The sequence below is a fragment of the Grammomys surdaster genome, unplaced genomic scaffold (genome assembly GCF_004785775.1).
Source record: "Grammomys surdaster isolate TR1022 unplaced genomic scaffold, NIH_TR_1.0 125429, whole genome shotgun sequence".
Lineage (NCBI taxonomy): Eukaryota > Metazoa > Chordata > Mammalia > Rodentia > Muridae > Grammomys > Grammomys surdaster.
In genome coordinates this window covers 245,997-265,514 of record NW_021620296.1, presented here as the reverse complement: position 1 = coordinate 265,514, position 19,518 = coordinate 245,997, and the positions used below count along the sequence as shown (strand labels likewise).

The following is a 19,518-nucleotide window of genomic DNA, read 5'->3' as shown; positions in this document are numbered from 1 at the left end:
GGTGCCTGCCCCAGAACCTTCCACACCCAGCGACTAGGCTAGGCTTTTAGATTCAGGGCGTTCCCTGTGAAGAACTGCCGTAGAGGACTGCAATGAATCCCAAGTCCCCAGAACCCTGGGACAGGCTTTTGTTTGTTTTTTCAGACAAGTGCCTCACTATTTGGCCTGGTTTGGTCTGAATTCGGTGTGTAGGCCTGATTAGCCTCCAATTCAGAGATCCCGTCTCTGCCTGCTGAATGCTGGGATTAATGACACACCACTGGGGCTGGAGAGACGGCTCAGCAGTTAAGAGCACTGTCAGCTCTTCCAGAGATCCTGAGTTCAATCCCTAACAACCACATGGTGGCTCACAATCATCTGTATGGGATCTGCTGCTCTCTTCTGGTATCACATGAAGACAGAGTACTCATATACATAAAATAAATCTTAAAAAAAAAGTGCAAACCACTGTCTGGTTGGGTGAGGCTCCTGAGGTGGTCGGCTCCCTTTCAAAGCAGTGTTTTTAGGGGCAGGCAGGGCCACAAACACCATGCACTGTGACCCCCCCACATGTACGGAGACTATCCAGGGTGGCCAGTTACAGCCACACTTGTGGCATGAGACGGCGGCTACAACCTGAGCTAGATCTGTCCCTTCCGGGCAGGATCTGTCAGCACTTCGGAAGGCACTGTTAGCCTCTCAGGCCTGACATGTTAAAAACCCAACAGACATAGGCTGTGCATGACACTAGAAAACATGAGGTCCTAGGTCCAGGCTTAGCCTGCAAAATGCTGAATGCCCACAGAGGGTGTCTTTCTCCTCTGGGCCTGTGGTGATGCCAGGTCCTGCTTGATTCCTGGCCCCTCCAATTCCCAGGGGCCCTGTGTGGCACAGACAAGTGGAAGCAAGCTTTATAAAATTGCAGACGCCGATTTATTTACCAAAGGTGCTAGCCAGGACTCTTCTACTAGCCCGGCCAGGGGATGCCCACAAGGGTCCCAACTCAGTCTTCCAAGAGCAAGGCAGGGCTGCCTCACTGTGGAGATGGGAACAGTGTTCCCTCCTGGGGCAACCGTGGTTTTCCTGTTCAGTGGCAGCCAGGGTAGGCAGTGGATACCAGCACCATCCATCTTCTCAGGAAGGCACTCTCAGCTTCGGAGTCCCCAAAAAGAACTGTAGGACACGGTCAGCCAGGAGTGCCAGGCAGAAGTCCAAGGCCAGGACCTGGCCGATGACCAGCTTGAACTGTCAAGGAGGAAGCAGGCTGAGCTGAGCCTGTGGCTGAGCTGGGCCAGGATGAACCAGGGCCACTGCTCAGAGCCACTCACCTCTACAGGGATGTCCACAAGGCCAAACTGGCTGTTGAAGTCAGGTGAGGAACCAAGGAGCAAGCCAATGATGGCCAGCACGGACACTGCCAGACTCCACACCAGGGGCTTGTTCTCAGGCAGGCTCTCCATGAAGGGTGGGCCCTGTAATGAAAAGACACTACTGCTTGGAGAGGGCTGAGCAGGGCTAGGCCAGGTGGGAATGGGCAGGCATGCAGGGCCTCACCTTGTAGTTGATGGCGAAGGTAGCCATCTGCATGGCCATGGCCATGATATACACCGTGCTGTTGACCAGGCTTGGCTCAAACTCCTTGTATAGGTCTACAAACTGTTCCTGCCTGCAGGGCACATGGGTGTCAATGCCCTTCTGCTCAGGCACCCACTGTAGCTTCCTGCTGCCTCCTCTCTTCCCAGAACCCCACTTACTTCTCAGGGCTGCGTGCCTGGGCCTCACGGTATAGGTAGACCAGGCTCAGGAAGTGGACAGAGAATTGCAGCATCACCGTAAGGATGGTGTATAGGTTGAAGATGTTGGGCAGAGGTCGCTCTCGGGAAAGAGTCTTGAGAGGCTGTGGGGCAGAACTGACAGTCAGCCAGCTCACTCTCTTAACTATAAGGTGATACTCCTGCCTCAGACATCTTGTTTGGTCCTGACCCAGGGGTAGGCTATATCCAAGATAGTTGGTATTCCATGCTAGCAATGGAGGGCTCTATCAGGAAAACAGATTTACTCTCTACTCCAAGACAGCAGTCAGAGCCTTGGGCCTGGGGGTGGGCCTGGTCTATCCAGCCTGCTACTTCCATTCTTACTAGGGTGGGATCTGAAACATCCCCAGATGACCCAGGGAGCATGTTATGGTATGGCTTTGGAAAGTGATCTAAGACTCTGGCCTCATGCCCAGACATCTAAAAGCTTAGATGGTGGAGCCTGCATAAAGGTGCAGCCTTGGGGACAATCCCTGGCCTTCCCCTTGTAGCAACCGTGAGGTGAGCAGCTCTAAATATGGCCTGAAACTTCTGGAAGCCTCAGTCAAGACAGATCTTGTGTTTCAAGTTGCTCTGTGCCTTTCCTCACCTGGATGGGAAGTTGACACACGCACCCTCTGGCCCCTGGGACCTCTATTTCACCACCTCAGCGACCAGTGAAGACACCTGGTTGTGGCAGCACCCTTTCCTCAGGAGGCCTCCCTGGCTGTCCCTGAGGCCAGCCCCTGAAGCCTGTGACACACTTTCTCCCTCACAGTGCTGTGTCTTCTGCTTGTTTTCATTCATCACTTCCTTTGCCCTAGGGCTGTGACCTGCCTGAACCCCAAGCTCAGACAGTGGCAGACCCTAAGCTGTACCACTGGTAGCTAGCCAGGCCTGACCCTGTCTGTATGTCCTGCACAATCTCAGGGACATTCTTGCCTTTGGGGTCTAGCCTCTGTCTATAACTTGGGGAATGATGATCCCAACCCACAAGTGTTCCTGGAATGTCCCCGGCCAGCCCTAGGGGTCCAGGGCCCACCTTGGAGCGGGAAATGAAGAGGAAGCAGCCAGCCAGCAGCAGCCCCTGCAGGGTGGCCTGGAAGTCGCTGAACTTGACACCCTCCAGGTAGAGGACACTTTGGCTGTATGCCAGGATGAGGGCATTGAGGGCCAGGATCTTGAACATCTGCAGTGTCGTCACCAGTGTACACCGGCCCTGCTTGATCACGTGGCAGACTGTGGGGAAGCAGCAAATGAGAGGCCAGGATGCTGGTGGGTATGGGTGCTGGTTCTGGGCACAACTGGGTAGGGTGCTGGGCAACGGGGCTCAGAGCTTGGGACTCACTGCACTGGATGGAGGAGAGCTTGGAGGTGAAGGGTGCTGCAATGCTGGCATCCCCCAGCTTCACAATGGGGGTGCTCTCGTCCTCCAGGTCCCGCAGCACCTGGCTCAGGCGGTCCTGTGGGGTGGGTGGCAGGGGTCAGCCCTGGCTAGCAAGGGTTGTGGGTATTTCCGATCTGAACACTCACCCTGTGGGAGGCTGGTGGCTCCTCAGGAGAGAGGAGTGCCGATTTCTGTTTGGTTGACCTGGAGACTCTGGGGGCACTGTTGCTCAGGACTGGGCTGTCCCTTGGCCGTCGCCGCCGTTCTACAACCCTTTCAGGGGCATTGGCCAAGAGTGCTACACCTGAGAAGGCATTGGGAGGGAGGGATGGAAAGGGCCCAGGGTCAGGTACCAGTGTGTTCAGCTGCAGAGCTAAACCCCAGGCTGTCCACCTGCCTACCTCCCCCCACCAGTTCCAAGGCACTCTCATTTCACCTGACTACCCTATAGTGCCCTCAGAGACTGGTCACCTTGTTTTGCTAGTGAATGGCTTGACATTAAAGCATTTACCACACATGCCTGGCATTCATGTGAATGTGAAAAGAACCAATTCCATAAAGCTGTCCTCTGACCTTCACAGCTATGTGGTGGCAGGCATGTGCTCACCAATACATACTAATAAACGGGGAGAAAGTCGATGAGGGCTGGGGACGAAGCTCAGTGGAAGTGTCTGTCCCCCATGCTCAAGGCCCCAAAGTCAACCCCAGAGTCAAAACTGTATCCTCTTGAGACAGGGTTTCTCTGTGTAGCCCTATCTGTCCTGGAACTTACTCTGTAGGCCAGGCTGGCCTCTTAACTCAGAGGTCTATCTGCTTCTGTCTCCCAAGAACTGGTATTTGAAGGCATATACTGCCACTGCCCAGCCAGAACCATTAAAACAAAAGTCAATAATTTCAGTTCGTAAAAAGAGAACTAGCATTGCTCCCATAAAATTATAAGCACTTGTTATTTAAAAACAAAAACAAAACAACAACAAAAAATAAGCAAATGCCAACGCCAGTTCAGATGTGTCAAAACCATGCTGGTGGAGGCACACCTGTTATCCCAACCCTCTGGAGTCTGAGGCAAGAGGATCTTGAGTTCTAGGCCATGCAATACATAGAGATCCAGGCTCAAACGAGCACAAAAATCTCCTCAGAACCTCAGACAGGCAGTGGTGGCACACGCCTTTAATCATATCACTTGGGAGGCCAAGGGAGGTGGATCTCTGAGTGCAAGGCCAGTCCAGTCTACAGAACAAGTTCCAGAGCAGCCAGGGCTACACAGACAAAGGGGGGTGGGGGGAGTTGGAGGAAGGGGGTTGGAGGAGGTAGGGAGAGTCTCATCAGACCCTAAAATGAGCAACTGAAAACTTGGCCTCCAAAGAAACTAATTACTCAAGAGAAAAGTCTGAGGGCAAGAACTCCAGACAACGCATGAAGATGGGAAAAAGCAGAAAGACCAAAGCTTATTTAGCTTTTGGAGTCGAGGACTGTCAACCCTTGTCCTGACAGTGACCTGTGGCAACTAAACTTGGTGGTGGGATTTGCAAAACAATGCCCCCAACTTCCTCTCCTCTTACCCTCTGCTCCTATACCCTTTTCTGACCTTGTAGCCCCTCAAGATTTCCTTTTTACAGACTGGGGGTTCCATATAACTAGGCTAGCCTTGAACTCACTGCACAGGCAAGAATGAACTTGAATCCCCAATTCTCTTGAGCTCTGGGAAGACAGACCTCTGGCTGGATGAGCACCACTGCCCAGGGAGGTTCTTAATTAAAATGACTTACTTTGTCAGTGTTCGAGATGAAATCTAGGACTTTGCACAGATAAGGAAGACATCTACTGCTGAGGTACATTCCCTGCCTCTCATTGGAGGATTCTAGGCAGGAGCCACACACAAAGCCACACCACCAGCTATCAAATGCACCAGTCTCTGAGTGACAGGGCCAGGTGAGATGTGCCCACACTAGTGATGGAGACAAAGCTCCCAGCCATTGGAGCTCACCCACATCAGCGTGCTTCAGTGCACCCACGTCGTTGGTGCCGTCTCCACACATAAGGGTCACATAACCCAGCTCCTTCAGGCTAGTGATGACAAATTCCTGCATGGTACACATGACACAGATGGGGCTGCAGCCATCCCCAAGGCCCCCAGTGCCCAACCCCAGGGTCTTGCACATACCTTCTGCTTGGGGGCCACACGGGCAAACACCTGCACATGAGGGATGAGGCGGAGCAGCTGCTGGGGGTCCACAGCCTGCAGGTGAGCCAAGCCATCACCTGTGAGGCACAGCGCGTGCTCCAGGGCCAGTGCCTTGGTGGAGCCCAGGGTCAGAGGCAGTATGATGCTGTTATCAATGGAGCGCCACTCACAAGGCTGGCCTGTGGGTCACATCTATGGTTAGGGTTGTGACCCCTGGGACAACATCACAGCCTCACCCAGAACCTGCCCCTGCTCTGGACATTTCACAGGGAACACAGACACACCCTCAGATCCAGTTGAGGAAGGAACTTGAGCACTGCTCCAGTAGCTGCATGACAAGGCTGTGTGCAAACAAAAGGCCTGGTCTCAGGCATGAAGCCACCTTCTCCTGACGCTGGTCCCTTGTCTACAAATCTCTCCGCTACCAGCCTGAACTCCAGCACTCTTGGAACCAGATTCCTCCCATGTTAAGCCTCATGGGACCTGCTTTTATTTCTGAAGCTCAAATCCACCAACAGTTAACAATGATCACTTTAGGGTCACCTATACACAATCCTTAGGTCCAAGAACATGGTATATGAGGCTAGCATGGAGGGAGACCTGGGGCCAACGATTCAGAGTAGTGACCAACTTCTCTGAGAGGCAGTGGAAGGTTCTAGAAACCTTTTTAGCTATATGTACCTACCACCCCTGTGTGGATTCTCCACCCTGTGTTGGGGTACCCACTGCTCCTCACATAGGTCCTGCTCCGAGAGATATCAAGGGACCCAAGTAAGAAGTGGGTTCATTTACCTATGTAGGAAGGGTCCCCTAAGGCTGGTCTTAGAAGACATGTATGCAAAAACGTGCCTGGAAGTCACTGTGTATCCCAGGCTGATCTAGATAACAGCAGTCTTCCTGCTGGGCTGATGGGAGTGAACCCTACATCTAGCTAAGTGGACTCCTGTGTGAGTCCCCAGCCCCCTTACTGGGACTCAAGATGCCAACAGCAAGTTTTGATTTAACTCTTCCACGATGTGCGTGGAAGCTGCCCATGGTGCAGGGTTGGGCAGACAGATATGCTAACGACAGGCCATGCCTTTTACCCAGGATCTGCCACCTTCAGCACTGGGCAACTGGTACCCTAATCAGGTGTTGGGAACCTGGCATTCCCTGGATAATGGCACAGGAATGCCCTGCCCAGCAGAAGGTAGGCAAGGATGAGGCATGAGGCCTGTTGTAAACAAACATGGCAGACTCAGGAACCATGACGCCCTCACAGCACCATACACCACACTGCCCATGTTCTGAGGCCTCCTTCAAGTGGGGTTGACATCAATTATGATCAGCGGTGAATAGTGGTAACACTGGCTTGGGACTAGGGCCCCAGCTACACGGCCTTACCTTTCTCTGAGGGAGGATGCAAGATGAGCGTGTGGGCCTTGTCAATGAAGTGCAGCTCCTGAGCTACATGGCAGGCAGTAAGCGGGTTGTCTCCTGTGATCATGACCACCTACGGGACAGGGCGCAGGCTCAGCAGGCAAGACATGTTGGGCAGAGCTCTTATCGTGACCTCACAGCTCCTCCTCAGGAAGTATGAGGGAAAAGGCCATCTCCATGGGAAAGCACAGCCCACAAGCCCAGGGAGTGCTATACAAATGCAGGGCTGTGCTCATCATGGGACTGGGCTGGCACCCAGGGCTGCTTACACCAAGCACATGCTGCGTCACAGTTCAGTCCCAATGGACTGCTTCTTAAAATAATTTACTTTTTGATATGTACACCTTTGAATATGAAGGCGGAAAAGATGTCAGGTCCCTAACAGCTGAGGTCATAAGTATTTTGTGGGTGCTAGGATCCAAACTCGAGTGGCAAGTTCTCTTAATTTGCTTTTTTTTTTTTTTCTTCTTCGAGACAGGGTTTCTCTGTGTAGCCCTGGCTGTCCTGGAACTCACTCTGTAGACCAGGCTGGCCTCGAACTCAGAAATACACCTTCTGGGATTTAACTTAAAACACAAGTTAAAAATTAGCTCTTGACTGTCAGCGCCCAGAGCCTATACCTGTCTGTACAAAGAACATTCTAGGGACAGAAAAGAGAGGAAGGTAGGATGCGACCTATGGGGGCTCCTTGGGGACCAGCTGCTATCTGCCTCTTGCTGGGAGCTGGGACTGCTCACAAGGACAGGTATGGTCTCAAGCTTCTAGCTGCTTCTCATCAGAGTCTGAGGAGGTAGGTGATGTGTGTTGCAGGAGGCGCCATGCTGAAGAGCATTCTCTACCTAACTCTGAGAGTGCCAGCTATATCCCACTCTGGGAGGCAGAGGCAGGTGGATCCCTGAGTTCGAGGCCAGCCTGGTCTACAGAGTGAGTTCCAGGACAGCCAGGGCTACACAGAGAAACCCTGTCTCAAAAAAAACAAAACAAAAAAACAAAACAAAACAAAACAAAACAAAAAACCAACAAAAAACCTGTGGTTTCCTCACTGTTGAGACCCAAAGGGTGGCATAGTCCTCTGTGGCCACCTCCCTACCCCTACCTCTCGGTTTGCTCATACCCTATGGGATGCATTCTGGATCTCTCGGATCACAGCCTTTGAATCAGCTTTGAGTGGACAGGAGACCACGATGAAGCCCACAAACTTGAGGCTGCACTCCAGCGCTTCCCGCTTGACCTCCCGGGCCTGTTGACAGATGTGGGATACCTTTACCATCTGCCCTTCCAACCAGCCTCTTCCCATCTCCCGGAGTGGAACAGTGAGCAAGGCAAGTTAGTGCCTCAGCAACTAGAGCCACTGTGCATGTGTGTTGGTGCTGGGAGAGGAGAGGCAAGGCAGGTGCAAAGTGGGGTGCAGCTACTGACAATGAGGTCTAGACCCAAGTGTACCTACTATACCTCATGACTATGGACATGGACTATGCAAGGCCACCACCCTTGGGGCAACCAAGAAGTATCAAGGACAGCAGATGATGAAGACCATAGAGGTCAGAGTCAAGGCAGGGCTCAGGGTGGACAGGTCCAGGGGGACAGACAGGCTCGGGACAAATAGGGTTCTCCAGAACAGCAGCAAGGCAAGCACAATGCAGGAGGAACGGCTGTGTCCTGGCTTGAATGGCCTCCATAGTCAAGCCTGTCTGTCAGCTGACGTACACTCTAGAGGGATGGCTGGCTGTAGGGGTGAGCAGACTGGACCAGGACCAAGAAGCATGTGAGAGGGCAGTGGGGACAGGTGGCAGTTAGGAATGGACAGGCATGGATCCACTAAGGCCTTCCCTGAGGAGGCGCCCAGGATATCCCAGAGCAGAGGAAGAAGGTGCCGAGAAAGCTGTGGTGGGCTAACAGGGCTGCTAAGTGTGGCAGGCCCTTACCTGCTGATGCGTGAGATGCCCTAGCTCCTTGTATCCCAGAGCCAGGACACGGGCTCCCTCCCGAGAGATCTCAGTGTGGATGTGGTGGTAGTCAGGTGGGCACTGGGAAAACTGCAGGGAACAGGGGGGATGTCACTGCTTGATCCCTGTCTGACCCTTAACCCCAGGGCTGGTGTTGGCTCACCATAGAGTGCAGGGTTTCGGGGGCCCCCTTCACAGCCGCGATGTAGCAGAGGTCAGTGGAGCCAAGCTTCTCGTAGGAGGCGAGCACAGACATTCGCTTTAGGGCACTGGCAAAATGAAAGCGCTGGTGAATTTTCAGCCCCTGAGTTTTAATACTTCGGGGGAATACTTTCTCATCTGGAAACAAATAAGTACGAGTCCTGAGGGGCTTTGCTCCAGAGAGGTAGCCAAGCCCCCCCACCTCCCTGCCCCAACTTTCCCATCCCAGCACCCCCAGAATCCTGCTGGACACAGCAGGTACAGTGGATCAGGCAGGGAAGGCTGGACACCAACAGACCCAAGAAGACACCGATGTGAAGCTAGCCTGGGCACTAGCCTGGAGGAGTGTCACTATCATGGGCCTGCTGCCCAGGACAAGAGGCTGCCCATGCCAGACCTTGAATGCCAGCCCCTCACCTTTGGTCAATGTCCAGTCTACAGCTGTCAGCATGGCCTTTTCCAGAGGGTCACCCACTAGGGTGCCGTCATCCAGCTGCATGAGCGAGTGGCACGAGGCCAGGGCCCGGTGTGTTTCTATGGGAATGCTGGACACTGGGGTCACCTCTTTCCCATCTCTGCGGAGATGAAGACAGTTGGTTACAAGGTGGATAGAGGTGTGGGGGTGAACTGCACCTCCACCTCCACCAGGGAACCTGGGAGCCCTCAGTGAATACTGCCAGAGACCACCCCAGGCTGCTAGTACTCAGCGTGCTATTCACTAAGGATACCTTGGGGAAAGGGGTGGTCCTTTGAGAGTACTGAGCTCAAGGATGACTCCTGAAGTTCCAACAGATGAGGCAACAGGTCTGTGGCTAGCGGTTCTGGGACTGAGCCAACTTCCTACCTACCTCTGATGTCACTCATACTGACGATCACACAGGACCCTCTCTAAGGGAACCTCAGAGGCAGGGCTCCAGTGGAGGCTCACACCAAGCTTGGGTCTATTTGCTGTGCGTGTGTGTGTGTGTGTGTGTGTGTGTGTGTGTGGCAGAATTCCTGTATGCTCACCTCAGCCCTGCCACGCCTCGCACCACCAGGCTGTCACTGGTCAAGGTACCCGTCTTGTCAAAGCAACACACTTCGACCTTGCCAGCGAAGGGGATCCGGAAAGGCTCCGTGCAGTACATGTCTGGGGATGGAGGTATGATCTGGGGTCAGAGGGTCCCTCCATCCAGGCTCTTGATGTCCTATGCAATGCCCCAGCAATCACCTAGCACTCACAGAGCTTGGCCAGGGCGATGAGGGAGGTGTTGACAGCCAGGGACAGCTCAATGGGCAGTTCAGGGGGCACAACCGAGGTGAGGATGAGGGTGCACTCCAGAAATAGTTTGTAACGGTTCCGGCTGGGGTCCTTGGTCCCTGTGGAAATAGGGCCTGGCAGCCTGGGGCGGAGATGAGGCTGCAGATGAGGAGCTCTCAGGGTGCTTACCTTCAATCCACACATATGCAGCTGCTGCAATGGCGAAAACCAGGAGGAAGAGGATGAAGATAAAGGTCTCCAAGTTGTTTGCAGTGACCCTCTTTACCCCAAAGAGAATTGTACGTAGTAGCTTGCCCTGCAAGGATAGGCAGGACACAGTCTTTCTTGAGAGGTCTGTGGGGGAATAGTGCCCTCCACTTCCTGAAAGCGACGAGGTTAGCTTCTCTTTCTAGGAAACAGCAATGCCTGCCTCAGACGATGAAGTAGGCAGACAAGGAATTAGGTTTCCACCAAGAGTTAAGAAGGCCAGCCACAGGGCCACAGGGGAGGGCAGGAAAATGCAAAGGAAGCAGACAGGCTTTCATCACCCCTCAGGCAGAACCCTGAAGCGTTTACTAGAGCATCTCACTTAACATCCATGTCCTGGGAATGGTAACAGCCAGACTACCCGGGGCATATCTACTGCTATCACAGCCCAGGACAAGCAGGCTGACATTGGCCTTAGGGTGAGAGTTCTGGGAGGAGCCGTCACACACTTTGGGCCCTCCTACATGGAATCAAATACCATACCTGGGATGTGTTGAATCCAGTTCTCAGGACAAAGGCCACACAACCATTGTCGACGGCTGAGGGAACAAGCAGAGAGGCACTTGCTGTTAGCACCCCCGTCCCATCTCCTTCATACTGTAACAGGTGCAAGATACCCAAGACACCCCTGAGGCACCTACGCTTCAGGCCCGAGGTGGCCTTCTGTGGGGGGATGTGCTGCACCACCTTGGTGCCCCCAAAGATGACATGCAGCCGAGCGTCAGCCTGCAGGTCTAGAACTCGGTCTGGGCTCAAGTCTTCAATGGGCTCCTGAAAAGGAACCATCAGACTGGGGTGACAGCCTTACTTCAGCCTCCTCCAAGGACTTGCCTGACTCCCATGAGTAGCCCCTACTTAGGTCAGCAAGTCCCAATTACCTTGGCAGGTGCCTCCTCACCACAGGACTTAATGCCTTAAGGTGGAGTCAATGCCTTGTGATCTGCACTAGGCCTCCCTCAATGATATAAAGAGAATTCCCTGGAATCCCTATGCCCATCTCAACTGAATATCCTCATTTCCTTCCACCTGGCTCTAGACACCTCCAGAAATGACTCCAGCCCACCTGCCTCTGCCACTTGTGTGCGGCAGGGACCGCCTGGCCCTGGCCTCTCCTGCCCTATGCCATTCTTCATAAACTGGGGATGAGCTATGGGTCCCGTCCATCACCTTCATTTGTGGCACAGACTCCCCAGTGAGCATGGCCTCATCCACAATGCAGCGGCCCCGGAGCAGGAGTACATCGCATGGCACCAGGTTCTCCTGGGGGGAGCGGCCTGCAAGGTGCAGGCAAGAGAGTCAGCCACTAGCTAAGGTAAGGACTTCTGCCTGAGGGGGTGGGAATCTTGCCTCACCGATGGACACGATGTCCCCAGGAACAATGTCATCGCTGGCGACGGGCCTCCACTTTCGGCTGCGGTAGACCTGGGATTATGAGTAGGGGAAGTCTGTCAGCATAGCATATGCATGGTGTCCACTTGGGTGGGCAGGGTCACCACCCAACTGTCCCATCAGTCACACCTGTATCATGTGGGGCTTGTTACCCATCTTTCGGATCTCTGACATGTTCCTCATCTGCTGCTGCACTAGGGAAGCCTCGAAAGCCACCAGCATGGACAGAGTGAAGACACTGTAGTACCAATACTCGTCCAGGCACCAGAGCCCAACGCAGAATACCTGTGAATCGGCAGCCTGTCAGGTCTCGCCAACCTGTCCTGTGACCAGAAACCCTGGCAAATATCAACGATCCCCGAGGATAGGGAGAGGCTCTGGGGTTTGGAAGTGGCAGTCAGACTCACTCTGGCTGTGACAGACCCAGAGGAGGAGCTGCCACAAGGACCAGAGCTGTTGTATTACCTGAAACACGAAGAAAGGGGCTGTGGCCCTCTCCTTGAAGAGCTCGGAGAAGTCGGGCACCACCATCTCGGCCCTGCAAAAAAACATGCCTGAATTCCTGGGTGAGGCTGAAGATGTGGAGGCCCTGCTTCTGACACCTCCAACTAGAAACCTCTGCAGTTTTCTGAAGACACAGGACACTCAAGGTGGGGGGCTACACTTGACTTTGTCCCCACCAGCTCACCAGCCACATGCAGACTGGATGGCAGTCCTTCCACACTGACACCTGCTCTGCTAAACCCTGTGGCTCTTTCTAATACCTCCCACCCGGGGTAAGATGAGACAGTAGGATAGGGGTGTCTGTCTGGGAGAATGGGACCCTGGTGACAGAGCCCATTCCCCACTGGAACTGAATGTTCTTTTTCTTTCTTTTCTTTTTTTTTTTTTTGTTTTTTTTTTTTTGTTTTTTGAGACATGGTTTCTCTGTGTAGCCCTGGCTATCCTGGAACTCACTCTGTAGACCAGGCTAGCCTTGAACTCTCAAACTCAGAAATCCGCCTGCCTCTGCCTCCCAAGTGCTGGGATTAAAGGCGTGCGCCACCACCGCCTGGCTGAATGTTCTTTTTCTGAGTCAGGTTTCAAGAAGCCCAGGCTATCCTCAAACTCCTTACAGGGCCATGGAGGAGCTCTGAACTCCTGTTATCTCTGCCTCTGTCTTTGAGTGCTGAGAAAACAGCAGTGTGGCAACATGGCCATGTGGTGGTAGGGATGGAACTCTGGACTTTGTCATTGTTAGGAGAACTCCAGCCCCCACCCCTAGAACTGCATTTCTCCCCCTCTTTTCTTGGCTGAAACAGGTTCCCACTTATGTATCTTTAGCTGGCCTGAATTCACAGAGATCCAATTGTTTCTGCCTCCCAAGTATTGGGATTAAAGACATATACTGCAATGCATGGCCCTCTTTAAAAAATATTTTTCCTCTCTATGTAAGACAGAGGATGGCATGCCTATGACACAGTGTATGTGTGGCAGTCAGAGAAAAAGTTGCAGGATCTGGTTCTCTCCTTACACGGTGTGGGATCTCCTTACATGGTCCTGGGATCAAACTCAGGTTGTCAGACTTGATGACAAGGGCCCATACCAACTGAGCATCTTACTGGCCTTGGGATTTGTTATATTTTCTCTGAGTAAGTCCTAGGGTTCAAGTAGCTTGTCCCTAGGGTGGCTTCTGCAGTAGCATGTGGTCACCTAGTTTGACTCGGGCCTCCTCTGCTCTACTCTCATAATTCAAGGACACTCACAGGCTTCCCACAAGTGGTGGGATATGAGAAGAGGAAACCAGAGTATCCCATAGTTTGAAAACAAAAACACCCACAGAGACAGCATAAAATCTGTCCCAGGCCATGAATATGGTCATTATCAGGGTTGCAGAGACCAACAAATGATGCTTCTAATTCAGACTGGGTGTAGTTAACATTTACATTTACTGAAAAGCAACAGAGTCATGAAAGAACCTCAGGGGTTCTCAGCTAGGGGTATGACTCAGTGGCAGGTCTCCTATCTGGCATGTTCCAGACACCAGGTTCCATGTACAGCCCCAGAGAGAAAACAATCTGCTAAGATCTCCACAAGTTCCCGGATTAAGCACTGTCAAGGGCCAACACCATGCAGGCCATGATGCCAAATAACGGTGTTTGGTGCCTCATTTTGGGCTGTCCTCCTATAGCATATCAGCACCTTTGTTTTAGTAAAAGGTGAACGGATAAAGTCTGTACGGAGCATCTGTTGTCCTACGAGGCACCAATGTGTTTTGGTTTGTTTTTCTTTTGCAGTGAGTTGGGTGGAATCATTCGTGTCCATTAGGCAAGCACTCAGCCACTGAACGGTGCCCCAGTGCGTCACCACCATCTCTAATGTGCTGAGATGCACATAAGCAAACAGCCGAACAGAAATTTCAAGTTAGAATCTGAGTCTATGCTGGGTGGTGACAGTACACGCTTTTAATTCCAACAATCAGGAGGCAGAGGCAGAGGCAGAGGCAGAGGCAGGTGGATTTCTGAGTTCGAGGCTAGCCTGGTCTACAGAGTGAGTTCCAGGCCAGCCAGGGCTACACAGAGAAACCCTGTGGGGGAAAAATAAAGAGAAAAGAGAAAAATAAAGAAAAAAATTTCTAATTCTATGATTGTGGGGAAGGGTGGGCCAAAGAGATAGCTTGCCTCTCAAAAGCATGAGGCCTTACAGTCAAGCAACAGAATCCATGAAAAAGCCAAGCACAGTGTCACGGACTTAACATCCCAGCACTGGGGAGGTAATGTGTTTATAAAAAGATAAAGAGAGGAGAGGGGATATGTTCTATGGAGGTGTGGTGAGTATAGGGATGGGGATATCTCAGCCGGCCCATGCCAAGGCATCCCTTCCCCCTGAGGGACCAGCCGCACGATGGTATAGTGTAGAATAGTTTACTCAGGGCATGGGGAGGGGAGTTAAGAGGGTAGTAGAGGCAGAGAGAGAGAGAGAGAGAGAGAGAGAGAAGAGAAGCAGAGGAGCACAGGTCGGCCATGAGCATATGGAGAGGGGGGAAGGGAATAAGGGAATGGGGAGGGGGGGTGGGGCGAGGGGACAGAGAGGGAGCAAAAGGCAAGAGACCAAGAGAGTGAGGGGCCAAGCAGCCCCTTTTATAGTGTCAGGCCTACCTGGCTGTTGCCAGGTAACTGTGGGGCCGAGCTTAGACGGCACGCTAACAGAAGGTAAGGATGGGAGCACCACTGACGCTGCTACTTAGTACACACATTTAGTGAGCACCAGTTCAGACCCTGTCTTAGAAAACAGGGGGATAGCTCCTGGGGAGGACACCTGAAGCCGACCTCGGTGTCCACATATATCTGCACACACATGCAGAACCCCCTTCCCCCAATCAAGAGAGGAATTACAAAAACCAGAAAACAGACACATGTCACTAAGGACAGGGCAACCCTCTCAACCAAAGTCTCACACCACAAAGCAGAGGGTTCTAGCTCCTGGCCCTCTGAGGGCCCTGTTGGCAAACAAATTTGAAGGAAACCAGAGCAGAGCAGGTTTGTCCAGTAGGGCCACAGTCACTTAGCACTCTAGGTTAAAAAGCAAAGCTTTTGGGCTGTTGCCAGGACTCCATGACCAGGAGCACAGCAGGGCAGCAGTGGGCCTCGAGGAAGACGGGGACTCACTTGTTTCTCCCAAACTTCTTCTCTGCAGCTCGGATCTCCGAGTCTTCCTGGAAGCCTCTGTTGCTCTGATAGTAAGAGAAGGCATTTCCCACTGGGAAGGCCACTGGGAGGAACTGCTTTTTCTCCAGGGCATCGTAGGAATACTTGATCTTCTGGAACTCAAATGACAGCACCTCCAGCCCGTCTTCACCCTGGGGTGAAAGGTGCGTTTGTGGCAGAAGCCCCTGACCTGGGGAACACTGGTGCTCAGGACTGCCACAGGAATGCCTGTTCCGGCTACCCTGCAGGGTATACATCCCTTCCTACCTTGTCACGGTGTAGGGCCACCAGCTCAGTGGCGCCATTGTTGGGGGTTGGCACCACCTTCACGAAGGTTACTTTGTTGGGATCATACTCCTGTCAAAAACGAAAGATGTTACTGAGCCCTTGTTAACCCAAAAGTACACACTCCTCATAGGGTCAGGAGTGTTGGTTCTAGTGCTGGCTTGGCGATACCACACTTGATCACTATTTTGTACTATAAGGCCGAAGTCTCAGGGCAAACTCACTGCCCAGGATTCTGGCCCTAAGCTCTAGTCCATATGGAGCGCCACTCACACCACCCACATCTCGCCACCACCCACTTGCCTCCACACTGGCTCTCTCTGGCTCCTCACTGCTCCCCAGTACACTGGACACTCAGCTTGCCTGTGTCTGAGCTAAGAATCTTGTTCCCACCTACAGCCTATGGACACATGCAGTCAAAGACAGCTAAGGGTGTGATGCAAAACAATAAGTATACTTAAAACATCGTGAGTCTTTTTTTCTTAGTAACTTAATTGTGAGGTTCCTCAGAGGTAATTATGCTATGACTACACTGTGTTGTGATATCAAGGGGGTGTCATGCGTCCTTCCTCTACAACAGCACAAAGCACATACACTCACACAGCTAGCTCCCCTGATCCGTTCAGGCTTTTGCTTTTATTTATTTATTTGTTTGTTTGTTTTTTGAGACAGGGTTTCTCTGTGTAGCCCTGGCTGTCCTGGAACTCACTCTGTAGATCAGGCTGGCCTTGAACTCAGAAATCCGCCTGTCTCTGCCTCCCGAGTGCTGGGATTAAAGGCATGCGCCACCACTGCCCGGCTTAGGCTTTTGCTTTTATGTCACCTACTCAGGAGTCCTCCCCAGGTGGCCCCATCTAAAGTTCCCTGGGACTACTCTTACTGTTATCTGTCTTCTGCAGTAACAAATGAGTCCATCCTCTGCCACAATGGTTTTTATCCATGTTACGTTCATGACACAAGAAACATTTCCCCATGTGCTGTTTTTGCTCCGCCATGAAATGACTGGTGGTGGCTGCGGGACACACAGTGGTGACCCTGAAACTAACACAAAAGGATGAACTAACAGTGGAAGACAAGTAAAGGGGCCATGGAGGGTGCTGGCCTGCGCCTTACAGGGGCCATGGTGGGTGCTGGCCTGCGCTTTACAGGAATCTTGGCTTTCCTCTGAATCTGGAGGAAGGTGCTTCAGCTTTCACTTTACAGTAGTGTGAAACTGAAACCCAGAGCGAAGCCAGCCCTGATCTGTCTCTTCACCCAAGGCTGCTTAGCTCCTCCCAGTACTTCCCAGAAGAGGAAGTTCTCAGCTACTGTTTAGCTACAGTCCAAAAGACAGCTAGAATGCTAGAGATCGCTCGAGTGTACACGCATACACACATACACACGCACACACACCCCCTCTATTAATGCTGGGTGCCAAGATCAGAAATTTGGGCCCCTCTACGGGATAAATATTAATGAAGGAAACTGGGTGCCTTCTCTTGGCATTGAGAATCCAATGCACACACACACAGCCAGAAAGGGTGTGTATGACGGTATGCAGGTTTTTCCTGCAGTCATTGACATTGCCTCCCTTTTCTGAAGACCAACCCAAAGCAGATATCAGTGCCACAGGCTTCCAATTTGGTGTGATCTGTAGTGTGGTCACTAGATATTACCTGTCAATCGAGAGTACCTTATAGTCAGTGCCTCCTGTAGTGACACTGTATTTAGAATTCTGAACTTAGAATCACTGCACTGTTTTGCTGAAAATCCTGATAAGCCTTCATCTTAACCACTCTTACCTTACAAATAACGTGAGACTCTAAGCTATAAAGTCACTGACAGGTAGCTCCTGGCCGTCTTCAGCAATAGGATGAACTACACTCTCTTTTGGGACTAGCAAGGGACAGAGGCTGAACACTGGGCTGTAGGACTTGGCTTCATACATTTGAGGAATTACCCCACAGGTCTAGTCTAACACTTCACACACACACACAGAAGGAAAAAAACCAAAAGCCAGAAATGGTGACATAGGCATAGTGACCCCAGCACTCTGGAGACAGAGATAGGCGGTTCTCAGTGAGTCCTACACGACCCAAGGCTGCATAGTGAGATCCTGTCTTATAGAAAAAGGAGAAAGAAAACCAAGATAGGAGACCATAGAGAAGCAAGGCAGGACCATCCCAAGAACAATATACCATATGGAGCCAAGATAACAACTCACACAAGCAGTAGCATATGTGTCCTGCTCTAAGTCTGTTCCAGGTGTTTCTTGCGAGTCAAAATAACCTCGCCACAACTGCATGGCGAGTCACAGCGGGGTCAGAATTACGTCTGAGTCATAGGACAGGGGGCGCCGCTGGAAGCCCGCTGCAGCCCAGAATCCCTGCTAGGCCCCATTGTGCCTGGGTCCCAGTCGGGGTCGGGCGCGCGCACTTACCGGGGTGCAGGTGAGCGCGCAGTGCGCGTGCACAGACCAATGCCCCGACAGGACAGTGAGTGCGTGCGCGAGGCAGATGGTGGCGAGCGCCAGCAGTGCGGCCTCGGGTACCTGGGTCCAGCTGTTGCCCCATCCCCAGCAACCGCTGGCGGCTGCGCCCAGCCAGGCTGGGTACAGCAGCCCGGCAAACGGCAGCACGGTGAGGCGCCGCAGAAGCGCTAGCCGCCGGTACGGCCACACGGCGGCCACCAGTTCGTCGCCGCTCGCTATGAGCGCTGGCCCGGCAGCTAGGCCCGGCCGCAATCGCGGCCCAGGCTGAGGAGACCCGCTGTCCCGGGCACCGCCAGGCCGGGCTCCGCAAGGAACCGCGTTGCCCACCACCGCCATCTTTCCCAGCGCTGCGCTGGCTTCCGGCAGACGCACCGCCTCACTTCCGGTATATTACTTCCGGTGAGGCCTGAGCGCCACCATGAGTGGCCTCAGGAATAGGAAGCGCCTAGGTAAAACTATAGACGGGTTAAGAAGTGTCTGTTCAGGGCGCCGCCATGACAGGCTGTGGCTGGAAGGAGATTAAGAGCGCTGCCATGACAAAGAAGGTATCAAAGGTCCAAATCAGCTTGCTAAGGTCGGCCACGGCCGACCAAGACCGGAAAAGATTAGGCAGGCAGGGCGGGCTTAACACCATCAAGAGAACCTGTAACGGAAGAGCCCGGCGCTTCTTAGCAACTACTAGGGCATCTATCTGTCACTAGGAACGAGCCTCAGTACGGGAAGGAGAAAAGCTTACCTAAAGATACAAGCTTTAGGAGGTGGGACCTTTTGAGGGCGGGGTTTGGTAGGAGGCGGAGCTTTCGCAAAGTAGAGGTATAGGTCCCTTTTCCAAGCAAGCCATACTGTAATAAGTACACAGAATGGTCACATTAACATAAATGGAAAATTAGATATTTATATGAAGTGTATTATGATGTTTTATCCAACTATTCTGTACAAGTACTGTTATTTGAACACGACCATAAGGTTTTTGAAGATTAAAAAAAACTTTATGTGTTTACCTATCTGTGTGTGTGTGTGCCAGTTCCTACAGGGAACCTAAGAATGTGTCTGAATCTTGTATTTGGAATTACAGTTACTTGTGAATGGGGGCTGGGAATAAAATACAGGTCCTCTGGAAGAGCAGCCAGTGCTTTTAATGACTGCTGCCTTTGACTCCTGAGTGCTGGGATTGAAGGAATGTGCCACCCTGCCCAGGTCCAACATATATTATTTTTATTCCTTTTCAATGTTAACTTTGCTTGGTAGTGCAGGTCTCATGTATAAGCAAA

At 52.4% G+C, this 19,518-nt stretch overlaps 1 protein-coding gene across 1 annotated transcript; it reads right to left on the bottom strand.

Moving 5' to 3' along the window:
- Positions 1–889: 889 nt before the first annotated feature.
- Atp13a1 (ATPase 13A1) lies at positions 890–18,668 on the bottom strand. Its single transcript, XM_028786117.1, has 26 exons — positions 18,197–18,668; positions 15,760–15,849; positions 15,454–15,644; positions 12,272–12,344; positions 11,936–12,091; positions 11,770–11,839; positions 11,585–11,691; positions 11,059–11,188; positions 10,901–10,956; positions 10,340–10,466; positions 10,132–10,269; positions 9,919–10,039; positions 9,328–9,485; positions 8,873–9,048; positions 8,689–8,799; positions 7,878–8,003; positions 6,728–6,836; positions 5,324–5,523; positions 5,147–5,243; positions 3,306–3,463; positions 3,121–3,235; positions 2,815–3,011; positions 1,734–1,876; positions 1,534–1,645; positions 1,308–1,451; positions 890–1,224 (listed from the first exon to the last, which is right to left on the bottom strand). Exons 1-26 carry the CDS (start codon positions 18,581–18,583, stop codon positions 1,114–1,116), a joined length of 3,603 nt encoding a protein of 1,200 aa, XP_028641950.1. The 5' UTR covers positions 18,584–18,668; the 3' UTR covers positions 890–1,113.
- Between the last annotated feature and the right edge of the window lie 850 nt (positions 18,669–19,518).

Coding starts and splice junctions, on each gene's coding strand:
- Atp13a1 (XM_028786117.1), bottom strand. CDS start 18,583: ATGGCGGTGGTGGGCAACGCGGTTCCTTGCGGAGCCCGGCCTGGCGGT. Junction 15,645..15,759: donor TGGCCCTACACCGTGACAAG/GTAGGAAGGGAT, acceptor CTTTCACCCCAG/GGTGAAGACGGGCTGGAGGT. Junction 3,464..5,146: donor ACTGAAGCACGCTGATGTGG/GTGAGCTCCAAT, acceptor ATGCCTTCTCAG/GTGTAGCACTCTTGGCCAAT.